General features: G+C 34.2%; 1 protein-coding gene across 2 annotated transcripts in view; it reads left to right on the top strand.

The window, feature by feature from the left end:
• Positions 1–25,939, top strand: part of GATA6 (GATA binding protein 6) — a 40,665-nt gene that overhangs the window by 7,300 nt on the left and 7,426 nt on the right. For both annotated transcript variants that reach the window (XM_053713130.1, XM_053713131.1), the window contains exons 3-6: positions 8,472–8,638; positions 16,118–16,243; positions 18,882–18,975; positions 19,335–19,447. In XM_053713130.1, the coding sequence (XP_053569105.1) occupies positions 8,472–8,638; positions 16,118–16,243; positions 18,882–18,975; positions 19,335–19,447 (500 nt within the window). The remainder of the gene's footprint in view (positions 1–8,471; positions 8,639–16,117; positions 16,244–18,881; positions 18,976–19,334; positions 19,448–25,939) is intronic.

Below are 25,939 nucleotides of genomic sequence, written 5' to 3' on the forward strand. Positions count from 1 at the left end.
TATATAACACTAGCTGACTATACATATTATGTGCCATACAGAACACCAGCTGACTATACATATTATGTGCCATACATAACACCAGCTGACTATACATAGTATGTGCCATACAGAACACCAGCTGACTATACATATTATATGCCACATATAACACCAGCTGACTATACATATTATGTGCCATACATAACACCAGCTGACTATACATATTATGTGCCATACATAACACCAGCTGACTATACATAGTATGTGCCATACAGAACACCAGCTGACTATACATATTATATGCCACATATAACACCAGCTGACTATACATATTATATGCCACATATAACACCAGCTGACTATACATATTATATGCCACATATAACACAGCTGACTATACATATTATGTGCCATACATAACACCAGCTGACTATACATAGTATGTGCCATACAGAACACCAGCTGACTATACATATTATATGCCACATATAACACCAGCTGACTATACATATTATGTGCCATACATAAGATCAGCTGACTATACATATTATGTGCCATACATAACACCAGCTGACTATACATATTATGTGCCATACATAACACCAGCTAACAATAGCTGTAGCTTTCCCATAAATATTATGTGCCATACATAACAGCAGGTTACAATACATATGTGCCATACATAGCACTAGGATACTATACACATCATGTACCATACATAACACCAGTTTACTATACACATTATGTGCCATACAGAACACCAGGTTACTATACATATTATTTGCCATACAGAACACCAGGTTACTATACACATTATGTGCCATACAGAACACCAGGTTACTATACATATTATGTGCCATACAGAACACCAGGTTACTATACACATTATGTGCCATACAGAACACCAGGTTACTATACACATTATGTGCCATACAGAACACCAGGCTACTATACATATTATGTGCCATACAGAACACCAGGTTACTATACATATTATGTGCCATACAGAACACCAGGTTACTATACATATTATGTGCCATACAGAACACCAGGTTACTATATATATTATGTGCCTTACATAACACCAGGTTACTATACATATTATGTTCCATACATAACACCAGGTGACTATACATAGTATGTGCCATACATAATACCAGGTTACTATACATATTATGTGCCATACATAACACCAGGTGACAATTCATAGTATGTGCCATACAGAACACCAGCTGACTATACATATTATGTGCCATATTTAACACCAACTGACTATACATATTATGTGCCATATTTAACACCAACTGACTATACATATTATGTGCCATATTTAACAATAGCTAACTATACATATTATGTGCCATATATAACACCAGGTTACTATACATATTATGTGCCATACAGAACACCAGGTGACTATACATATAATGTGCCAAATATAACACCAGGTTACTATACATATTATGTGCCATATATAACACCAGGTTACTATAGATATTAGGTGCCATACATTCACCAGCTGCCTATACATATTATGTGCCATACATAACACCAGGTTACTATACATATTACGTGCCATACAGAACACCAGGTGACTATACATATTATTTGCCATATAAAGGTGACTATACATATTATTTGCCATACAGAACACCAGGTGACTATACATATAATGTGCCAAATATAACACCAGGTTACTATACATATTATGTGCCATATATAACACCAGGTGACTATACATATTATGTGCCATACATAACACCAGCTGCCTATACATTTTATGTGCCATACATAACACCAGGCTACTATACATATTACGTGCCATACAGAACACCAGGTGACTATACATATTATTTGCCATATAAAGGTGACTAAACATATTATTTGCCATACACAACACCAGATGACTATACATAGTATGTGCCACATATAACACCAGGTGACTATACATAGTATTTGCCATATATAACACCAGGTGACTATACATATTATGTGCCATATATAACACCAGTTGACTATTCATAGTATGTTCCATACAGAACACCAGGTGACTATACATATTATGTGCCACATATAACAGCAGGTGACTATACATAGTATTTGCCATATATAACACCAGGTGACTATACATATTATGTGCCACATATAACAGCAGGTGACTATACATAGTATTTGCCATATATAACACCAGAAGACTATATATATTATGTGCCATACATATTAACAGGTGACTACATATTATGTGCCAAACAGAACACCAGGTGACTATACATATTATGTGCCATACATATTAACAGGTGACTACATATGTGCCATATATAACACTAGGTGACTATACATATTATGTGCCATATATAACACTAAGTGACTATACATATTATGTGCCATATATAACACTAGGTGACTATACATATTATGTGCCATATATAACACTAGGTGACTATACATATGATGTGCCATATATAACACTAGGTGATTATACATATTATGTGCCATATATAACACTAGGTGACTATACATATTATGTGCCATATATAACACTAAGTGACTATACATATTATGTGCCATATATAACACTAGGTGACTATACATATTATGTGCCATACATATTAACAGGTGACTACATATTATGTGCCATATATAACACTAGGTGACTATACATATGATGTGCCATATATAACACTAGGTGATTATACATATTATGTGCCATATATAACACTAGGTGACTATACATATTATGTGCCATACATATTAACAGGTGACTACATATTATGTGCCATACATAATACCAGGTGACTATATAGCTTTATCTATAAGCTGCCTGGCACTGATGGACTCACATGGGTTTTATTGATACGTTCTATACCTCACATAAGAGGGTAAATATAAATATATTACCAGAGATAAACAGTTTAGAGAAATTTGGAACTGCAGCTAATACAATATTAATGGGACACTGAACCAATTTTTTTTCTTTCGTGATTCAGATAGAGCATGCAATTTTAAGCAACTTCTAATTTACTCCTATTATCAATTTTTCTTCATTTTCTTGCTATCTTTATTTGAAAAAGAAGGCAGCTAAGCTTTTTTTTTGGTTCAAAGCTGTAGCCAGCACTTTTTTTATTGGTGGATGAATTTAGCCACCAATCAGCAAGAACAACCCAGATTGTTCACCAAAAATGGGCCGGCATCTAAACTTACATTTTTGCATTTCAAATAAAGATACCAAGAGAATGAAGAAAATTTGATAATATGAGTAAATTAGAAAGTTGCTTAAAATTGCCTGCTCTATCTGAATCATGAAAGAAAAAAATTGGGTTCAGTGTCCTTTTAAGTTCTATGAAAAACCTGATTATTTACAATAGCAATTAATAATTTTAATTATGGTAAAAAAGCAAACAAAATTTAAACAAATACGTTTACTTCGAAAGAAGATATTTTGTAACGAACATAATTAATTCACATTTACTGAGGGCAGCTGGGTTTTCGCTTTCTTATGATATTCTACTACAAACCAATCGTGGGATTCCACAGCAAGTGTTCAGTTCCACAGAGGCGTTAGATGGTCTGTGTGGCTCTTTAGTGGCATACAGTTGCCAGAATTTACTACACTTTCCGAGTTTCTAGGTGCAGGTTATATGTTGTTACTATACAGATATACAGATCATTATAGACCGTAACACCCCAGAGTTCTTGAAACAGGAACTTTTTAAATTTCGTACTGTTAAACTACAATGTAACAGAACTGAATAAAGCAGGCACTGAGCTGGACTCATAAGTAATAATCTAACCAAGAGCTCACATATAATCCAGGGATAATTTACTGGCAGCATCAAACACATTACTCTATGGGTGATATTTAGATTTTCATTTATATTCTAAAAAAGTCGTATTGTTATGTCTCATATAATAATAATAATAATACACGTGGAGTATATTTCTCAGGCTTAATTTAATAAACATTTAAATTATTTATGAGTGGAAATAACATAAGTAAAGCGGGTAATAAATAAATATTTGTAATATTTCCATTGGCGTTGTTGTGCCTTCATATTTACTAGTTATACTTAGATTACCTACAAATGTTCTTCTTAATGCAGATTTGTTGTTTACTTCGGTTCTAAAATATTAAAATATCATATAATTATTTTTTTACATTATTGCCTAAAATGTTGGCTTGTGTATGTTATCCCAAGTTGTTTTTCGTTCACATTTAGTCACTGATTTTCTTTAAAGTCACAGGGGCAGGTGCAGTGGGAATACCATTTAGCAGGTGCCCTCCTGATATGGGGCAGGTGCCAACTGCTGGCTTTTCCTTTCTACGCAAATCCTCAGTGATGCTAGAATTCAAAGTCCTTCTTTGTTCCATTTTGCATTGGGGTTCTCCAAATATATTAACAATTTTGTCTATTATTTTTATAACGGATGTTACTGCGTTCATTACATTTTTTCCCAGACATAAGGAAATTAATTTCCTCTGCACCAATAGCTTTTATAGCAGCATAGGTTTAGCATAGTCATTCTTAAGAGAGTCAGATTCAATACAGAAAACATTTACTTACAGATTTAATTTATTATTTAAAAAAAAAAGAAAAAAGATTGAGCTCACTGAAGACAGCAGACTGTATGTTGATTCTTTTTTTCGTTTTGCTTCTCTATTACACTTTGTTACCATAAATATTATTTCCTATCGTTATATAACAATTTTAATCGACACTTAAAACTCTGGACGATTTATTTTAGCAACCTTTTCTAATATACTGTATAGATATTTTTATATATATATATATATATATATATATATATATATATATATATATATATATATATACACACACACACATATATATATATATATATACTAACACACACACACACACACATATATATATATATACTAACACACACACACACATATATATATATACTAACACACACACACATATATATATATATATACACACACACACACATATATATATATATATACTAACACACACACACATATATATATATATACTAACACACACACACACATATATATATATACTAACACACACACACACATATATATATATATACTAACACACACACACATATATATATATATATATATATATATATATATATATATATATATATATACACATAGATACACACATATATAGATAGTTAGATTATATGCACACACCACATAAAATATAAAATGAATTCATTCAGGAACTATTTCTAATTATTCGATATATGTATGGTTTTCTTATCAAATGTGCATGACTTATGCATATGTCTGTATCCCTATGTATATAAATAAATTATTATCTTTCATGGTATCCTAATATTTTGTATATGTTTCCTGGGGCAGCAGCTATTCAGTTTTAAATTCATGACATCAAAGGTCAACTCATTGTAAACCCGTAAAGCTTTATAATTTTATTGGTAATTTCTGCCCATTAGTCATTATACTAAATTGTGCAATCCAATGGGGAATCATATAACATCTGACAGATGACTGTTTAACTCTGTCCTTGAAATGTCACAGATTTTATGGATTGCAAAAGCTTTCAGTAAAAAACAAGTCAATGAATCTTACCAGGTGTTCAACAGGTATAATTTATGCAGTTGTTAAAATAAATTTCAGGTTTTAATTGCAAAAGAAGAATAGTCAAATTTAGTAATCCTGTAATTTTAACCGAAGTAAAAAAATAATAATCATATTCATATGGTTTATTATATAATTAATATTTCAAATTATAAAAATTATTTAATATTTTTAATAATTTAATTACAATTTGCTGGAGCAAAACTTAAAGACATTTTTTAGTAATATTAATACCAAAAAATATGTATCCAGAAAACTACAAAACATTTCATTTACACTTTTATATGTTTAATGAGAAAAGATTTAACAAGAAAGGTACACTAAAGTAGAATAGTACTATTTTTCTCAGCAATAAATACATTTTCTAAACGCAACTAAATTCGGGAAAAAAAGTATTTTTTTTCTTCGATCATAAAACGAAAAAAAAAAAACAATTTAGTTTTGAATTAGAGAGTTTGTAATTGGGGTAATGTGTCTAAAAGCTACATAATTCATTTTAGCATTTTTTCTCTCCAGCTTTTTGGAAGCTTATTATTTTTTTCCTTAAAACAATATATTCTGTGTATTAAAATTCTTTTCATTACCTTAAAACAAACACATACACACATATATCATATCATATTTTATATATATATATATATATATATATATATATATATATATATATATATACACACACACACAAAAAAATTAAACGTAGCATTAAAATATTTAATTGTCCTTTAAAAAAACAAAACAAAATAAAAATGCTATTTCAGTCAAGCCATATTTGGTGTACCGATTTTGTCTCTTTTTCTCTTTTTCTGCCTTTCTAAAAGAGACAGTTTACCCAAAATGTCATCCTGAGCCCTATGTCTCTTAAAGTTTGGCTCCCTAATGTATCTCCCAGAATGTGTCATTAAACTATGCCTCTTTATTGTGCCCTACTATAATTCATCAAAAAATGTCCTTTAGTCCAGGCATCATATTCTGTATTGTGTAAATTCCTTTTGCACATACAATGTTGTCAATGTTGTGCTTATATTTTTATTATGTAGGTATGTGAATATATCATGTAGGCACACACAATATTGTAATATGTGTGTTAGTGACTATGTAACAGGTGTTCTGCTAAACTTATAGGGGGAGATATGTAATGATTAACTAGTACACGTTTGTTTTTTTAGTACACTGTCCTATTTAAAGGGACAGTATACACTCATTTTCATATAACTGCATGTAATAGACACTACTATAAAGAATAAGACGCACAGATACTGATATAAAAATCCAGTATAAAAAGGTTTAAAAATGTACTTAGAAGCTTTCAGTTTAGCTCTATGGAAAAGGTAGTCGGAAAGCCCACTGCAAGTGGGAAATAAGATACCCCCCCCCCTTCTTTTGCATATGAAAAGACCCTTTACACAAACAGGAGCAAGCTGGAGAAGGTAGCTGACGGTATTCAAATAAAACTTTGGGGCTTGGTTAGGTGTCTGAAAATCAGAGCAATGTTATTTAAAAATAAGCAAAATTATACATTAAAAAAAAAAAACTTTATGGGCTTTATAAATAGATCATCTACAAAACATTTATGCAAAGAAAAAATGAGTGTATAATGGCCCTTTAATAGCTAGAAAAAAACACATATTTAAAGCGATATTTTTTTATATTTATGTTTATTCAAGGTTGTTGTCCACAGGGAAGGCACAATACATAAAAGCAAATGTAACTGTACATAGTTTTAGCCTCGCAGGGCTTACAATACAAATCATACTTTACATTATTATTAATTAATACTTTAAGTACATTTCCTTCATTCAAAGTATTTCATGTTTTTAGGATTGTACTTAGACCTGTCAAACAACTCCCTTATTTTAACATTTGCCCCCCCCCCCACATGACACCACTTAAATGGATAAAGGGAAAAAAGGGGGTAAAATAAATATGGTAAATAAAATAAATTAAATTAAATATATCTCCACTCCGTCATTTAAATTAATATTTTAGTGTTAAAATAAATGTTTAGAGCTCCCCAGGAGGCAACTGGGGAGCAAATACAATTTAGATAGTCAGTAATTAATTAATCATTTGGAGCAGAAAGGGGTTGTTCTATGAGCCGAGTCTGAGGGATTTTACCGGAATTAACAGGACATGAAAGCTACAATAATCTTTTTCATGGTTCAGATAGAGCATACAATATTAAGAGACTTTTAGATTTATTGCTATTATCAAATTTAGTTTGCTAACTTGTTCTGGAACTTACTTTAACTATGTGTTTAACCACTTTACAGGGGTTAAACACATAGTTGCATGCAAGCAAACGTGCAATAATAAAATGTGCTGCTAACATATTAAATACTTGTCTTTTTGAACTGCTATGTCCTTTTACACCCAGTAAGTGGAATTTGTTGGACATAACATGCTTTAACAAAATAAAGTAGTAAATTTACCCTTGCAATGCCTTTAGCGGCAGGTAAAATAATATTAACACTTTAAATTATATAAGTAGTAGGGATGGTGCTAATAATTTTAATTTATTTTATTAATCAATTGCTCTATTTACTATCTACTAGTATCTATTTACTAGCGCTGTATATGCATTGTATGTACAATCTGACATCAATCAACACATCAGCAAACTGTTATCAAAGAAAATAAAATAGGGTTTATAACAGATGACACCTAATCAAGCTGAATTATAGGTGTCCCCCTCTAGACACTAGTTCCTGTATTCATTGTACTACAGTGCCACCTAGCAGTGTGGTTCAGGCGCCCCCTCAAGGCCAGGTGCATCTTTACAATTGCATAATTGTTTTATGGTAAATCTGCCCCTGATTTTATCTCTATATTATTGACTACGACGCCTCTCTTGGTCGATTGCCTCCATATTAATCAGTTCTGTATTCCACAGATGTGCTAGATGAGCTGGCAGAGAGCAGGGAATGCGTGAACTGTGGATCTGTGCAGACCCCCCTGTGGAGACGGGATGGTACTGGTCACTACTTGTGCAATGCTTGTGGTCTCTACAGCAAGATGAATGGACTGAGCCGGCCGCTTATCAAGCCACAGAAGAGAGTGGTGAGTATACAATTATATCAGACAGTGAAGGTTTAAATATCATGCATAGGGTTGCCACCTTTTACCAAAAAACAAAAATGTATATACTGGTCATGCTCATTAGCATTAATGTGTATAAATAGGTACACAGCATAACTCAGAAACTATTTTGAACTAGCGTTTATAATCAGATTCCAACATACATAGAAGAGTATTCAGCATGACAGGTCATATATTTCTATATTTATTCACTATTACCATGATTGACCTGAACCTTAGAAGCACAGGACTTGTCAGTAAAATACCAGATGTGTCACAAACCTAATTACACAGGAATGCCATATCTTAATGTACCCTCTACACTGTAATGCCCATGTAATCATAATACTGCACATGTTCACAAGATACATGCACCTTTACAAAAGACATATATACTTTTAAAGCAAATGAACATCTTGTCTGCTGCAATTGTATTTCAATAGCCAAACTCCACCATTTGCTTTATTTGGATGAGCCAATCTCTGCAGCTGACAAGGCTATTCCCTGTCATTATGTTAGTACAAAGTACATTGTTTTGCACTTGTATGTTAAAGCCAATTAGAGACAAATATGTAGCAGGGGTAGCCTTGATACATCTACAGCGTGTGTTTTTAGTTTTGAGAATTAAAAAAGACACAATTTATAGAGGTAAATTACAGAAAAAGGGGCAACATAAATCATGAAAGTATATTGCAATGTTTCAGTTTGCATAACATTCTTTATGCTAAAGTCTAGATTTTTTTTTCATTGACTGTACCTTATTTAAAAAAGATATCTAAACTATTGCGAGGGAAATGTGTTAACATGTATGCATATATGTTAAAAAAAACATGATTAAAATGCAAACATCTATATTGATTATTTTTGTTTATCTTTCATTGAAAATTTCGCTAAATAGGATAATTAAATACAGGATAATTGCATAATTAACAAATGCATAATAAAAATACAATGCAATCAGGGATCAATACATTTGTTAAACATCTAGGAGCCAGCCCATAAATTTGGGAGCCAGCACCTTTTGGCCAGCCTTATGTGTTGTTTACAAAAAGACCTGCGGCATTGCAGAGCAGGGCTACAAATATGCCCAAACACTGTTGGTTTGCTTGACCCCAATATGTCTGCAATGTTATGAACAGCTCTGGCCAGAATTGTATGTAAAATCACATACACCTTGGCACCTGGGTTTGTCAAGCTCTAAATGCAATAACATTTATTTCTGACAAATTTCTTAGTAGCTTCTTCCTGACATGTGAAAGTTTCTTACATTTTAACTCTCCCCTGTATTACATGACTGCCATCAGTTAATTACAAGTGTATATATGTGTACACTGGGAACATTTGCACATAATCAGTAGGCATAATATTGTGCATAAAATAAGATTGTGCACATTTTGATAATAGAAGTCAATTTGAAAGTTTATTTTTTATTTTTAAAAACATCATGCTCTATCTGTATCATAAATGTTTATATCACATAAAACCCTGTCACACAATAAAGTAACCCTTGTAGCTATACAAATACAATTGCCATCTGCTGCAAGATAAAAGCACAATGGCAACTGTAGCAACAACATGCACACTGTATTATCTTGGTGGGCATGAGACCATTCAAACATTGGCTGCTCTGCTGGGTTAACTGGCTTCTATAGTGCACAAATTACATGCTCTAATTGATAGAACATGTCATTTAGCACTACCAATCCGGCAAGTCTATTTATTTAACCTCTGCAAAGGGTTTAAACACATAGCTAAATTACTGCTTAGGAGCTACAGAGAAATGCTGGTCCCCAGAAGACATGGCTGTTGAGCTAATCATCAGCAGCAATTGTGCAGCTGGGCTATGTGACTGCAGTTGCTGATTGGCAAACCAAATGTGTCCGCTAGGGACTAGCAGTTATCTGTAGCTTCTGGGTGATACTATATCTATGTGTTTAACCCATGCAAAGACTTGCAGGATCGGTAGTGCTATGAATTAGAGCAGTGATTTTTAACCTTTTTTTTGCCGTGGCACACTTTTTTACATTAAAAAATCCTGTGGCACACCACCATCCCAAAATTTTAAAAAAATCACACATTGTAGCTTAATACATCATATATATATACACATACACACAAACACACACATACTGTATGTATTGTGCTGTTATGCCATGCCTCCTACAAACTACCCCTGCACTGGGAGTAAAAAACAAGCAAAGTTTAAAAAATATGTCACACTGTTGTCAGTCTGGCGTGGCACACCTGAGGATCTCTCACGGCACACTAGTGTGCCACGGCACACTGGTTGAAAAACACTGAATTAGAGTATGTCATTTTTGCACTATAATGACCCTTTTAAAAGCATGCAATTTAAAAAGAAACCTTACAATTTACTTATATTATCAAATTTACCACTTTTTCTTGGCATATTGTATTAACATGTATAACTTTTCATGAGAGCATACTGAGACATGTTTCATACATTGTTGCAAACACAGCTCTCATACAGTGCTTAAGACGTGTATGTTCTTAAGCCTACCTCAGTATGCCCTCTTGGAATTGTAGAAAGGAGATACATATCAACTATGGTTAGCAAGAGATACTTTAATAATAGACATAAACTGGATTTTTTATTTTTAATTAAAGCTCATGAACATTTAATTTTGACTAACATTTAAATGGATAGAAAGATCAAAAATGAAATGAGCATTAGTGCATTTCAATTTTATATTGAGTACATTTTTGCAATATAGTTCCATTAGCAAAAATGCTTCAAGTAAAACTCATTACTGTTTTTCAGTGCCATACCCACATATGCTGTGAGGTCCTGAGCATTATTATTTAAACAGTACTACACCTTCTCAAAGAGTCAGCAGTGGCATGCATGGTACAAATTAAGTCTTCACAGATACAATACATCAACCACCAGGTCTATGTGCTTGAAACTGGTGCACAGGCTCACACAACATATGTGCATATGCCGCTAAAAAAATTAATAACTCTAGCTAATGTATATATATTGGAAAAACGCTTCTATATAAAGCTGAAATGCACTCATGCACATTTCAGTTTTGACATTTCTATCCCTTTAAGCTGCAGTGTTCAGGAGGGAGCTAATTGTTTTGAGATGTTTTACGTTTTTTTAACCATTTTAAAAGATTCACTCACTAGCAGCAACCACTATCACCATATCTAACATTCAAATGTTCACAGACAATTAAACAACTATTATTATTATAAATAATAATAATTAAGGAAAGTAACAAACAGAAATGTGTTGTAAAGCACCCAATTCTCAATTATATCTAGGAGTAAAGTTTTGATGAATGGCTAAAACAGAATTGAAATTGAATACATTTCTATAACACAAACAATCACATTCATTTGACCTGTTTATGAGGTCCACTTCCTCTTATGAAGAGCACACTAACTCATAAAGATCTGTATAGTTTGTTATATTGCTGTTTTTGTTGCAATGATGCTGGACCTTGGCTTTAAATGCTACTTAGATATAGTCATAAAGGTCTTATTTGTAGTATGCACCTTTTTGCCAGAGATTCACATCTGGATTTGAAAACAGATTAAGAAGAGGTCATAGACGTTACTTTTATGACATTTATGGTTTTGTTACCCAATTTAATTCAATTAAATAACTCTTTTCATTTCCACATACTTATATTTATGCACATGGAGGAGTGGAAAATGTTATGATATATTTCCAGTCAGGGGAAAAGATACTAGTTCCCACAATACTACTACTAGTCAAGAGGACAATATTTTTTAGTCTGCTTATTCATTTAAAGACTGGAAATGGTTTAATTTCCCATTCATCTTTAGTCATTTTTTATTTAACAAACTACTGCACTAGTGGCTTTTTACGTCTATGTTTAAGTGTATGGCTATGTTGAATCAATTGTAAATCTCCTTTACAATCCATAATGAACGCCTCTGCCAGGCTCAACTTCCTTACACGTCGCTGTTCATCTGCTGCACCTCTCTGCCAATTCCTTCACTGGCTTCCTCTTGTCTTAAGGAATAAACACAATATTCTGACTCTGACATACAAGGCCCTCAACTGCACTGCTCCCCCCCTATATCTCAGACCTTGTTTCCAGATACTCTCCCTCCTGTCCCCTTCGCTCTGCTCATGACCTCCTCCTCTCTTTTTACCTCCTTACATTCCCATTTACAGGACTTCTCCAGACTGGCTCCAATCTTGTATAACTCTCTGCCTCGCTCCACAAGACTCCCCTAGTTTTGAAAGCTTCAAGCGCTCCCTAAAGACTCTACTGTTCAGGGATGCATACAACCTACAATAACCTTTCCTAATACCAGTTCCTCTCCTCCATTGCTATCCCATTGAACCCCTTAGGGGCCGATTTACCAAAGGCTTTGCAAGCCTTTTGACCCACTATGGCTGCAGGTTCTCACAGCAGTTATCAGCTGCTTCCCTAATCTTTCGCCACCTCTAAAGTGTCGGACTAGACCGCAGAGATTGACAGTTCCTGCCCGCACACAGACAATCACGCGCAGGCAGGAGCTGTCAATCTCCCTAGTCGGACTAGTGCTCGTGTGCAATGCTGAATTCCGCCAGGGGAATTCAGCCCACCAGAGGCGAGCTGCGGCAGACAGGGGCACGTATGTGCGCCCCTGTCCGCCTCAGCTTGATAAATCGCCCCTTTTGTATGTAAGCAAAAGAGCCCAGCTTTTGGTAGATTACCCTCATAAGAGTTGACTACAACAGTGTGACTCTTGGCAGGGCCCTCTACCCATTTGATCCCTATAAATGTTACCTTGTATACCGCCTATGTTTATATCGCTGCGGAAGCTGTTATAGTAATCAAAAAGAGAATACAATTGAAATAATCCACTTTTATCCAGCAAAAACTATGGAATACTATGCAGGGGTTTGTTTAAATGTCAGCTGAGTAAAAAGCTAAACATCAGGGGTAGTAAGTACATGGTACATTTGAGGTGAGCATCTGCTTTTATTAAGTCTTCTTTCATGTTTTTGCTACACTCTATCACCTATGTTTTCCCTCTCTGTTCATCGCCTTTACATCTACCGCTGCTCTAAGTCTCTGGGTTACTGCTTTATCTTTTGCAGTATAAGGAGCAGGAGTAGAGGGACAGTAAACTTATTGAGATTTGAATATAAAATTTTTAGTTATGCATAGTAAAACATTTTGCAATATAGTTTCATTATTTATTTTACCCCCTTTTATGTAATTTAGCTCTGAAAATTGTGGGTTTTCTATTTTCAAATGTTGAAAAGCACCCTACAGACTTCTGAAGGAACCGATAACTATTGCAAAAAAATGCATTTATTACTAAGATTATGGCCATTGCTAGCCTTAATGACAGACTCAAGCCCCAATTGGCTCCTTCAATTAAGTGGTGGGAGGAGTTTGACTATTGAAAAACAAATGTAGCAAACACAAATTTAAATTGTTTTAACAATGTTTGGACTTGGCTGATATGTTATTATGAAGCAACACTACAGAAATATATTGTAATTGTATGGTGTTTACTGTCCCTAGGAACACTAAAGTAAAAAAAAATCCAATTTACTTTTTTTATCTATCTTTATCAAATAATGCACAATCTTTTTACATGCACACTTTCTGATGTACCAGTTCCTACTGATAATGTGCAAGAGTTTACAATGTGTGTGTATATATATATATATTTATTTATTTATATATGAATCTGTTATTGGCTGATGACTGTCACATGATGTAGGGGCTGGGAAATTAAAGTAACTTTTGAAATTTGCCTGAAAAAAATATAACTTGTAATGGCTGATTAATTATTGCATGCCTCCAAATGGGCAAATTTGCCATTTGTAGGCGCACAATTATTTAGTGTTCCACTTGTAATCTAGCCCTATATGTTTATAAAATAGATAGGTCAAATAATACTAAAACTGCACATTCACTCTAGAAAAAAAAAATGTTTGGCCTTTTATGTTAGTAGCTTTATAGTCCTGCATGTTACAGATGTCACAATAATGGATTTAAAGCTGCAGTCTAAACCAGAATTTTTATTGTTTAAAAAGATAGGTAATGCCTTTATTAACCATTCACAGTTTTGCATAACAACACAGTTATATTAATATACTTTTTACCTCTGTGATTATCTTGTATCTAAGCCTCTGCAGACTGCCCCCTTATTTTCAGTTGACATACTTGCATTTTAGCCAGTCCTGTCTCCACGGGAGTGAGCACAATGTTATATATATGGCACACATGAACTAGCGCTCTCTAGCTGTGAAAAACTGTAAAAATGCACTTAGGTAAGAGGCGGCCTTCAAGGGATTAGAAATTATCATATGAGCCTAGCTAGGTTTAGCTTTCAACAAAGAATACCAAGAGTACAAAGCACATTTGATGATAAAAGTTGACTGGAAAGTTGTTTAAAATTACATGCCCTATCAGAAAAAGTTTAATTTTGACTAGACTGTCCCTTTAATGTAATTGTCTTTTCATTTAAATTAATCTGTTATACCTGAGACTTGATACTGTTAGGTTCTTCCAACTATAGTCAGTTTGCATTAATGGAATAGCCCGTTGGGAGATTTTTCACCAATTTGGCCACCTCAGCCAACTTAGATTAAAGGGACACTGAACCCAAACATTTTCATTTGTGATCCAGATAGAGCATGCAATTTGAAGAAACTTTCTTATTTACTCCTATTATCAAATTTTCTTCATTCCCTTGGTATCTTTATTTGAAATGCAAGAATGTAAGTTTAGATGCCGGCCCATTTTTGGTGAACAACCTGGGTTGTTCTTGCTGATTGGTGGATAAATTCATCCACCAATAAAAAAGTGCTGTCCCGAGTACTGAAAAAAAAAAAGCTTAGATGCCTTCTTTTTCAAATAAAGATTGCAAGAGAACGAAGAAAAATTGATAATAGGAGTAAATTAGAAAGTTGCTTAAAATTGCATGCTCTATCTGAATCATGAAAGAAAAAAATTATGTTCAGTGTCCCTTTAAATTTGGTTGTACCACCATAAAAAGACATCATCATTGTGAACCAAAAACAAATGTGAGCCATTACCCCTCAAAAAACGTGGATTGAGACTTCTTTATAGATTTATATAACTTTCTAATTGTTTATTTCCAAAGCCCTCAAAAACACTTCTATGTTAAATGAAGACGAAGGTCAAATTCCATTTATTGATTTTAAGTCTCATGCTGTTGCTTAGAAATCAGTTGCTTAGAAATCAATAGCCATTGAATGAAAAGCTAACAAGCTAATTTTGCCCTTCTAGTTATTTATTACATGAGAAACATTGATGAAATGAATCCCATAGTCACAGATTGTGGTTGTGAATTACCAAAAAATATTTGTAGAGTTTCACAGTGCATGTGGCCCTTTATTTTTTCTATGAACTCCAAAATATAAAATACGCCATTTAAGTGAAAACTTAAATCTAGGTAAAATAGTGAATTAATCTTTGTTCTTTCATTTAGCCATCCTCAAGACGAATTGGATTGTCCTGTGCTAATTGTCACACAAGTACTACTACGCTATGGCGCCGAAATACAGAAGGGGAACCTGTATGCAATGCCTGTGGGCTGTACATGAAACTCCATGGGGTATGTTATCATTATAGCTACATGTAAATTCCCAAACACTGCATTTTATGTAACAATGGTCTGGTTAAAAGTAATTAGCTCACTGTAAAGCTTAGTAACAATATTTGCCATTAAAAATTGCAGTTGGGCTTATTTGAAGTTGGAAAGAGCTTTCTCTTTGTGGTATTAGATATCTAATTTGCTTTTGCATAAATGTTTTGTAGATGATCCATTTATATAGCCTATGCAGCTTCTTTTTTTTTTTTAAATGTATAGTTTTGCTTATTTTTAATGATTTTCAGACTCCTAACCAAGCCCCAAAGTTTTACAAGTAAACTGACATTTACCTACTCCAGCTTGCTCCTGTTTGTGTAAAGAGTCTATTCATATGCAGAGGAAGGGGGAGGGGGAGTGTCTGCTTTTTTGCTATAAAACCACTTGCAGTGGGTGTTCCAGCTAAACTTTTCAACAGAGCTAAACTGGGAGCTTCTAAGTAAGTTTTAAAATGGTTTTATACTGGATTTTTAGATCAGTATCTGTGCATATTGTTCTTTATAGTAGTGCCTATTACATGCAGTTATATAAAAATTGGTGTATTCTGTCACTTTAAGGATCTTATAGACATTCATCCAGTAAACCATTGTCACTGTTTACTGTATAAGAAGTAGATGGTTGATAATTGCTAATGAGCAATTAATTTTCAATATTTGCATTTTTAAAAAATTTCTATTCTTTCATAGTCACAATCAAAATTGTTGAGTTTAATGTCCCTTTTATTAAAGTGACTGTGGTTATGGTTATTGCATTTTGACTTGTTTTTGCTTTTGTATAGGCAGCCATACTAAATCAGAATTATTAGATTTAAATGAAATGACTAGGTGGACTTTTAAACATAAATAAATCTCCACAGCAAAAACTCTGCATTTAGAGCTAGTAACTAAATAGACCAATAAAGCATAAAAATAGTTATGCAATGTTAAAAAAGATACCACAGTCCAGGTGTCAGTCTATATGATATATGTTTTCAGTTTGTAGCATGTTTTGTTTAAGTTCCTTTATAGACTGTATACTTATTGGTTATTGATTTTAATAATAATTTGTTACTGAACTATTCTGAATATCAACTTCCTACGGTAGGTAGTGTAAAAAATATAATACCAGACCTATCTGTAGGGCTTTCAATTGAAGAAATATTAGATATGTGGAATAATCTTTCTACAGAAATGGTAGGTAAATCCCAGGAGGAATTTAAAGAATGTCTAAGATGTGCAAAGATAACCTGACTTAATACTTACAAGAGTTATTTCAAGTATCTGTTTTACTTTGCTATTTCATATTTAGAAATATTTGACGTATTATAATACTTCATAATCTCTTTAATAACACTTTCACTTTTAAAATAACTCCTTACAAATTAAAATTTCAAAGACATAAAGACCTTTTTATATAGGAATTCTACATGTTCAAAACACAACTATACGTTTAAAGGGATATGAAACCCAAAAATGTTTTTTTGTGATTCAGACAGCGCATGTCATTTTTAAAATAGTTCCCAATGAACGTCTATGATCATATTTGCTTAGTTCCCAAGGTATTTTGTGTTTAAAGGGGCAGTAAACCTAAAAAATAATGCACATGCAGAATTATATAACATTATCTTAGCGCAAACATTATACATTAAAGTATTGCAGCCATAATTTATGATAAAGTCTAGTTTTTCAGACTGCCGCTCCTTGCTCTGCTGAGCGGGTCTGTTTTTTTCTTAAGCGCATCTGGGCAGCTGTCTACTCACAGCCGGCCTGACCAGAGCGGGAGCGAGCTACATTGAGTTTAAAGGCACGATCAGGCCTGCTGTGAGTAGACAGCTGCCCAGATGCGCTTAAGAAAAAAACAGACCCGTTCACAGAACAAGGAGTGGCGGTCTGAAAAACTAGACTTTATCATAAAATATGGCTGCAATACTTTAATGTATAATGTTTGCGCTAAGATAATGTTATATAATTCTGCACTATGTGCAGAATTAGTTGAAAATTTTTTACGTTTACTGCCCCTTTAAGAGATAGGCAGCTGGATAACTACATGGCAGGAAAGAGTGCTGACATCTAGTGCTCTTCCAAATGGATAACAGTCTTGCAAAACTGCTGCCATATAATGTTACAGAAACGGGCCGGCTCCTAAGCTTATATCCCTGCGTTTCAACAAAAGATACCAAGAGAATGAAGAAAATAGTAATAGAAGTAAAATTAGAACGCTGTTTAACATCACATGCTTTATCTGAATAATGCAGGAAAATGTTGGGGTTTTATATCCCTTTAAATATCAGAGTAATAAATATGATTTTAAAAGTAATGAGTGTATTGAGTTTATATAATTGAAGGTTGATTATATCATTAAAATGCACTGTTTAACGGTTGCAAGTCTAGGGTTGTAATATTTTCTTGTGATATATTTGCAATTTATTTTCTATGCCGAGTTAGTGTTATACAAACAATACTATATTTAAAATATAAATATAACGGCATAAAAAATAATATACTGACCAGCAGAACTTTGGTTATGACTTTTTTTATCTTTAAACAATATAATTTGTTTCAGATGGTAACATTCTATGGAAAATAATACACACACACAATAACATCATTGGGTTTGTGTTTTTTAGGTACCTCGTCCACTTGCTATGAAAAAGGAAGGAATTCAAACCAGAAAGAGGAAACCAAAGACTGCTAGCAAATCAAAGTCCTTGTCTAGTAATGGTAAGTTCAATACATTTGGAGCATTTGGCTATTATTAAAGGGATATTAAGCACTAAATACATTTTATAAACATAGTATGAAGGTTATTTCCCTCTAGTCATAGGTGCTTCCATGTCAAATTCTAACTGACCCCCCTATAATAACAAGAATCTATGTCTGAATGTATCATACAAATAAAAGTATTCATTTAATTAAAAGTAGGGCAAGCTATTTATTATATGGTCTCTATGGTTAGCATGTAGAGTAGGTGTGAAGACAAAAAGTATAATATATAACCTCAAACACAATAAGATTCTCCTACATAATGATATCACTAAACAATCTTATATGAGATGTGATTTGTTCCCCCTCCTATTTAGGTAGCAACAGCCACCAGGTCTCAATGACTCCAACTTCAACAACATCATCTACAAACTCAGACGACTGTGTAAAAAAAGGTTCTCCTAGCAACAATCAGAGCTCAGCACCTGTGGTAAATGTCACGTTAACTTTATAATAGAGTTATTATTATCATCAGTTATTTGTAGAGCATCAACAGATTCCGCAGCGCTAGTTGTGTCTTATCTTCTCCGTTATCTTATCTAGGTTAAGTTATCTAAATAAACATTTTGTTTTAAAAGCCTGATAGCATATGTACACAAGGATATTACACTTGTAAGTACATCAAATACAAAGAGACAAAAGAAACATCAACCTGGTTAAATATCAATAAAGTTTTCTCAAATATTGAAACTCCTTATTTTTATTGTGTTATGCTAAAATGTGTTTTTTAATTTAAAACAATTATTTTCAAATTACTCTTAATTAGAAGCATAATATTATATCACTTTAATAGTAATATTCAAATTGTAAAATAATACACACATCTGAAACCAAAATACATGTACTAAATTGATAGTGTATTAAAGGGACTGTCAACACCAGAAATGTTGTTGTTTAAAAAGATAGATAATCCCTTTATTACCCATTCCCAAGTTTTGCAAAACCAACACTGTTATATTAATACACTTTTTACTTCTGTGACTAACTTGTATCTAAGCATCTTCTGACCGGCCCTAATCACATGACTTTTAGTTCTTATATATTGACTTGCATTTTAGCCAATTAGTGCAGTGTCTGCCACTAGCCACGAGCGTGATCACAATGCTATCTATATGGCCTACATGAGCTTGCTCTCCCCTGCTGTGAAAAGTAAATAAAATAGAGGCAGCCTTCAAGGGCTTAGAAATTATCATATGTGCCTTCCTAGGTTTGCTTTCAACTAAAAATACCAATAGAACAAAGCAAAATTGTTGATAAAAGTAAATTGGAAAGTAGTTTAAAATTACATGCCCTATTTGAAAAATGAAAGGTTTTTTTTGGACTTAAAGGGACAGTTTACTTAAAATTTGTCTCCCCTTTAATTTGTTCCCAATGATCCACTTTACCTGCTGGAGTGTATTAAATTGTTTACAAGTAGCTCCTTTACCTTTATATTGGCATTTGAAATTGTTGATTTAGCATGTGGTATCCCCACCTATTCTGAAAGTTTGTGGCCGCGCGTACCAGCTATAGATAAGCTTTGTAAACACAGCCAGCAGAAGAAATTACACTCCCAGTGCGATATAGCAGAGATAAGGTAATAAAATGTTGATTTTCCATTGTTCTCTCAAAGTACTGGTGATTGTTTTAAGGACAGATATAAGATAAAGAAGCAGGTATATTTGCACAATGTGATACAGTAATGAGATCGGGTTATACCTACAAGCTCAACCCATTTTATTAGGTTGTGGCTTCAAAACACAAAATCAGAGCTTTAATATACACAAATAAGCCTTAAAAAACTAATTTTCATACATTTTTTACTCTGCAGTTGGTAAAAAAAGCAATTGTAAACACATTAAGGGAAAAACTATTTTACAGTATACTGTCCCTTTAAAGTACAATAATATTAATCAATTTAAAATGTGGGAATATATTTAAAAGTATGAAATTAATAATAATGTTACTATTATTATTTTATGCAATATAATTTATCATATAATACATACAGTATTTTAATATTTTTATTTAGCTGTTGGACTAAATCTACAATTGCAAAGAGATGATTGAATTTTATTAATTGTATTTAATAAGCTCTTCTTTTCCAAACTGCCCTTATAATGATGGACACATGTACTTGATAATGATCTTTACACCTGGGTCAGTCTATAGGTTCTTCAGACTTAAAGGGACACTGAACTCAACTTTTTTCATTTGTGATTCAGATAGAGTATGCAATTTTAAGCAACTTTCTAATTTAATCCTATTATCAAATTTACTTCATTCTCTTGGTATCTTTATTTGAAATGCAAGAATTTAAGTTTAGATGCCGGCACATTTTTGGTGAACAACCTGGGTTGTTCTTTCTGATTGGTGGATAAATTCATCCACCAATAAAAAAATGCTATCCACAGTTCTGAACCAAAAAAAAAAAGCGTAGATGCCTTATTTTTCAAATAAAGCTAGCAAGAGAACAAAGAAAAATTGATAATAGGAGTAAATTAGAAAGTTGCTTAAAATTGCATGCTCTATCTAAATCACAAAAGAAAAAAAATTTGTTCAGTGTCCCTTTAAGTTAACAACTAAGGTTGTTGGTTGCAAATCCGTGTTTTGTGGATAATGAAACTTTCTTAGCAAGTTGGATACATATTTTTGTTTTGTTCTTGAAAATTATCTTGGACCAAGATTTTTTTTCTAAGGTGACTATTTTAGTTGAATTAGCACAAGTCACACTCACATTGCTTTGAATAGACCCCTCAGAGTTCTCTGCAGTATATATGTTGTGGGTAAAGTCAGATATCAGGTAATCCTATGATTACCCGGGTAAAACTGACATTACCCAGCAGCTGTGGGTAAAGCCTGATGTAAGATCATTCATCAGGCTTTACCCGGGTAATCCTAGGATTACCCAAACGCTTCTGGATAAATCACAGCACTCTTTTCGTCCTTTGAAGACCATAGTTCTTGCAAATCACTGCATCAAACTTATATATGATGCGCTGTAATTCCACATCTTCACTATCTTTTTTGCCTCCACCTGGGGGTTCAAGGGGGATGAAGGACCCTTGCCCCCCCTTGTAAACCTTATTCCCCAAGGTTCACTTGGGGTGGATGCCAGAGGATCGTCGGGGCGCCCCCCCCCCCCTTGAACATTGTAGACAGAGGCAAAAATAATTGTGTACATGGGCTTTATTCAGAAGCATTTGGGTAATCCTAGGATTACCCGGGTAAAGGCCAATGTATGGTCTTACATCAGGGTTTAACCCACATCCGCTGGGGTAATGTCGATTTTACCCGGGTAAACCTAGGATTACCTGCATATCTAACTTTACCCGTAACATATATACAAAACAACTTATTCAAGGGATGTTAACCAGCAAATACATGCTAGACTTAATAATGTATTTAAAGCAAAGATTAACTTGATTTGCAGATGCATATTTTTTTATATTTAAATTAGTTTTTTAAATATTGAAAATATAAATGTAAAAGTTTAGTTTCTCTAAACTACTTTGAAAGGGACACTCAGGTTATATTAAATTTTCATGATTCAGAAACAGCATGTAATTTTAAACAACTTTCCAATTTACTTCCATTAAAAAAAATGTGCACAGTCTTTTCTATTTACACTTTTTGATTCACCAGCTCCTACTGAGCATGTGCAAGAACTCACAGACTACGTATATGCATTTGTGATTGGCTGATTGCTATCACATGGTACAGGAGGAGTGGAAATATACATAACTTTGAAATGTGTTAGAAAAAAATCTACTACTTATTAGAAATTAAGAGTAAATGCTATTGTATTGTCTTGTTATCTTGCATTTGTTGACTATGCAAATCTACTGTGTTTACTGGTCCTTTAAGGGTGTAGTCACCAATCAGCAAGTGCTACTCAGGGTCCTGAATCAAAAAAATGGGCCAGCTCCTAAGCTTAGATTCCTGCTATTTCAAATAAAGATAGCAAGAGAACGAAGAAAAATTGATAATAGGAATAAATTAGAAACTTTCTTAAAATTGCATGCTGGATCCGAATCATGAAATAAAAAAATTGGGTTTAGTATCCCTTTAAATTACAGGAAAAGGGAACAAAAATAATGAAAGGTTTTTAACTACACACTATTAAACGTTTTATGTTACAATCTCATACTGTTTAATATAATTTAAATTGAAAAGGTACATAATTAGAATCAGATTAATTTAATTTTTTAATTTTCTTATTTTTTTAATTGTTTTTGCTTTACAGATTTATATAATTAATATAGCATTTAATCTTATTTTTTGGAAAACAATCACACTTAAAATAATTCTAATTTTGTCAAGTTGTGCTTTGTTGTTTCCAGTCTCTACCTAAAAATTCTTAAAGGGACAGTCAAGTAAAAAAAACAAACTTTCATGATTTAAATAGGGCATGTAATTTTAAACAACTTTCCAATTTACTTTTATCACCAATTCTGCTTTGTTCTCTTGATATTCTTAGTTGAAAACTAAACCTAAGAGGTTATACGCTATTTTCTTAGACCATGAAGGCCGCCTATAATCTGCGTTTTTGCTATTTTTCACCACTAGAGGGTGTTAGTTCATGTGTTTCATATAGATAACATTGAGCTCACGCACGTGAAGCTCCTAGGAGTGAGCACTGATTGGCTAAAATGCAAGTCTGTCAAAAGAACTGAAATAAGGGGGCAGTTTGCAGAGGCTTAGCTACAAGGTAATTACATAGGTAAATGTGTATTATTATAACTGTGCTGGTTATGCAAAACTGGGTAATAAAGGGATTATCTATCTTTTTTAACATCACACATTCTGGTGTTGACTGTCACTTTAATTGCCCATGCTCATTAGCAAGTAACTAAAATAACAATATATACAGTATATATATATATATATATATATATATATATATATATATATATATATATATATATATAAATTCAGCTAAGTAAGTGCACTCTCACTTAGTTAAAGGGACAGTCTAGTATAAATTAAACTTTTATTATTCAGATAGGACTTTTAATTTTAATCATCTTTCCAATTTACATATATCATCAAATTAGCTTTTTTCTCTTGGTATTCTTAGTTTAAACTAAACCTAGCTAGGCTCATATGCTAATTTCTAAGCCTTTGAGGGCTGCCTCTTATCACATGCTTTTTAAATCTCTTTTCAATACAAAGAGACAGAAAGTACATGTGGGCCATATAGATAACACTGTGTTCAGGCACAGGGGGTTATTTAAGATTTAGCATAAAACAATGCTAAATTTAAGACAATCCTATAATATAAAAGGCCAAGTGTGTTTGTCCGAAGCTGTCATGCGCAGTAGAGACAGCACAAGGACAAACACACCTGGCCTTTGAGTCCCTAGCTGATCTGCGGCAGAAGTGAGCATGGCCGGGTGTGAGCGGGGGCGTGGTCGGGCGTAAATGGCCATGAAGGAGGCGTGACCGGGCGATAGAGAGGGGAGAGAGATAGAGAGGGGGCAGAGATAGAGAGGGGAGAGAGATAGAGAGGGAGGAGGGATAGAGAGGGGGAGAGAAAGGGGGGAGAGAGAGAGAAAGAGAGAGGGGGAGAGAGAGAAAGAGAGAGGGGGGAGAGAGAGAGCAAAAGAGAGGGGAGGAGAGAGAGCAAAAGAGAGGGGTGGAGAGAGAGCGCAAAAGAGAGGGGAGGGGAGAGCGCAAAAGAGAGGGGGGAGAGAGCACAAAAGAGAGGGTGGGAGAGCGCAAAAGAGAGGGGGGAGAGAGAGCGCAAAAGAGGGGGGAGAGAGAGAGCGCAAAAGAGAGGGGGGAGAGAGAGCACAAAAGAGAGGGGGAGAGAGTGCAAAAGAGAGGAGGGGAGAGAGAACGCAAAAGAGAGGGGGGGGGGAGCGCAAAAGAGAGGGGGGAGAGAGAGCGCAAAAGAGAGGGGGAGAGAGAGCACAAAAGAGAGGGGGGAGAGAGAGAGAGCACAAATGAGAGAGGGAGAGAGAGCGCAAAAGAGAAGGGATAGAGAGAGGGGGGCAGAGAGCGCAAAAGAGATGGGGGAGAGAGCACAAAATAGAAGGGGGAGAGAGAGCGCAAAAGAGAGGGGGAGAGAAAGAGCGCAAAAGTGAGGGGGGAGAGAGAGCGCAAAAGAATGGGGGAGAGAGAGCACAAAAGAGAGGGGGGAGAGAGAGAGCTCAAAAGAGAGGGGGGAGAGAGAGAGCTCAAAAGAGAGGGGGGAGAGAGAGAGCTCAAAAGAGAGGGCGAGAGAGAGAGCAAAGAGAGGGGGGAGAGAGAGCTCAAAAGAGAGGGGGAGAGAGAGAGCGCAAAAGAGAGGAAAGAGATGGGGGAGAGAGAGAGTTCAAAAGAAAGGGGGTAGAGAGAAAGCTCAAAAGAGAGGGGAGAGAGAGCAAAAGAGAGGGGGGAGAGAGAGAGCAAAAGAGAGGGGGAGGGAGAGAGCGCAATGGGTGGGACCGCTGTACTGCAAAAAGGACTAGTAGATAATAAACAGTCACAGTCATGTGATCAGGGGGCAGTCTGCAGAGGCTTAGATACAAGGTAATCACAGCAGTAAAAAGTATATTAATATAACTGTGTTGGTTATGCAAAACTGGGGAATGGGTAATAAAGGGATTATCTATCTTTTAAAACATTAACAATTCTATGGTAGAATGTCCCTTTATATCAGCTGCCAGGTTGCAGGCAGAGCAAATATCCGTACCAAAAGAGAGTGCACTCTCTGGACTTTACTTGATAAATGAGATGTTTTGGGGATAACGCTCACACATATCCATTTATACACACTCATGCTTGATTTCGGTGCAGGGTTGCTAAGAAGCAGAAAAGATAATTTGCTTGTGATGGGAGAAATGTAATAATCTTTAAAGGGATATGAAACACAACATATTTCTTTTCATGATTCAGATAGAGAATACGGTTTTAAACAGCATCCCAATTTGCCAAATTATTTAATTTGTTTTATTCT

The sequence above is a fragment of the Bombina bombina genome, chromosome 5 (genome assembly GCF_027579735.1).
Source record: "Bombina bombina isolate aBomBom1 chromosome 5, aBomBom1.pri, whole genome shotgun sequence".
Lineage (NCBI taxonomy): Eukaryota > Metazoa > Chordata > Amphibia > Anura > Bombinatoridae > Bombina > Bombina bombina.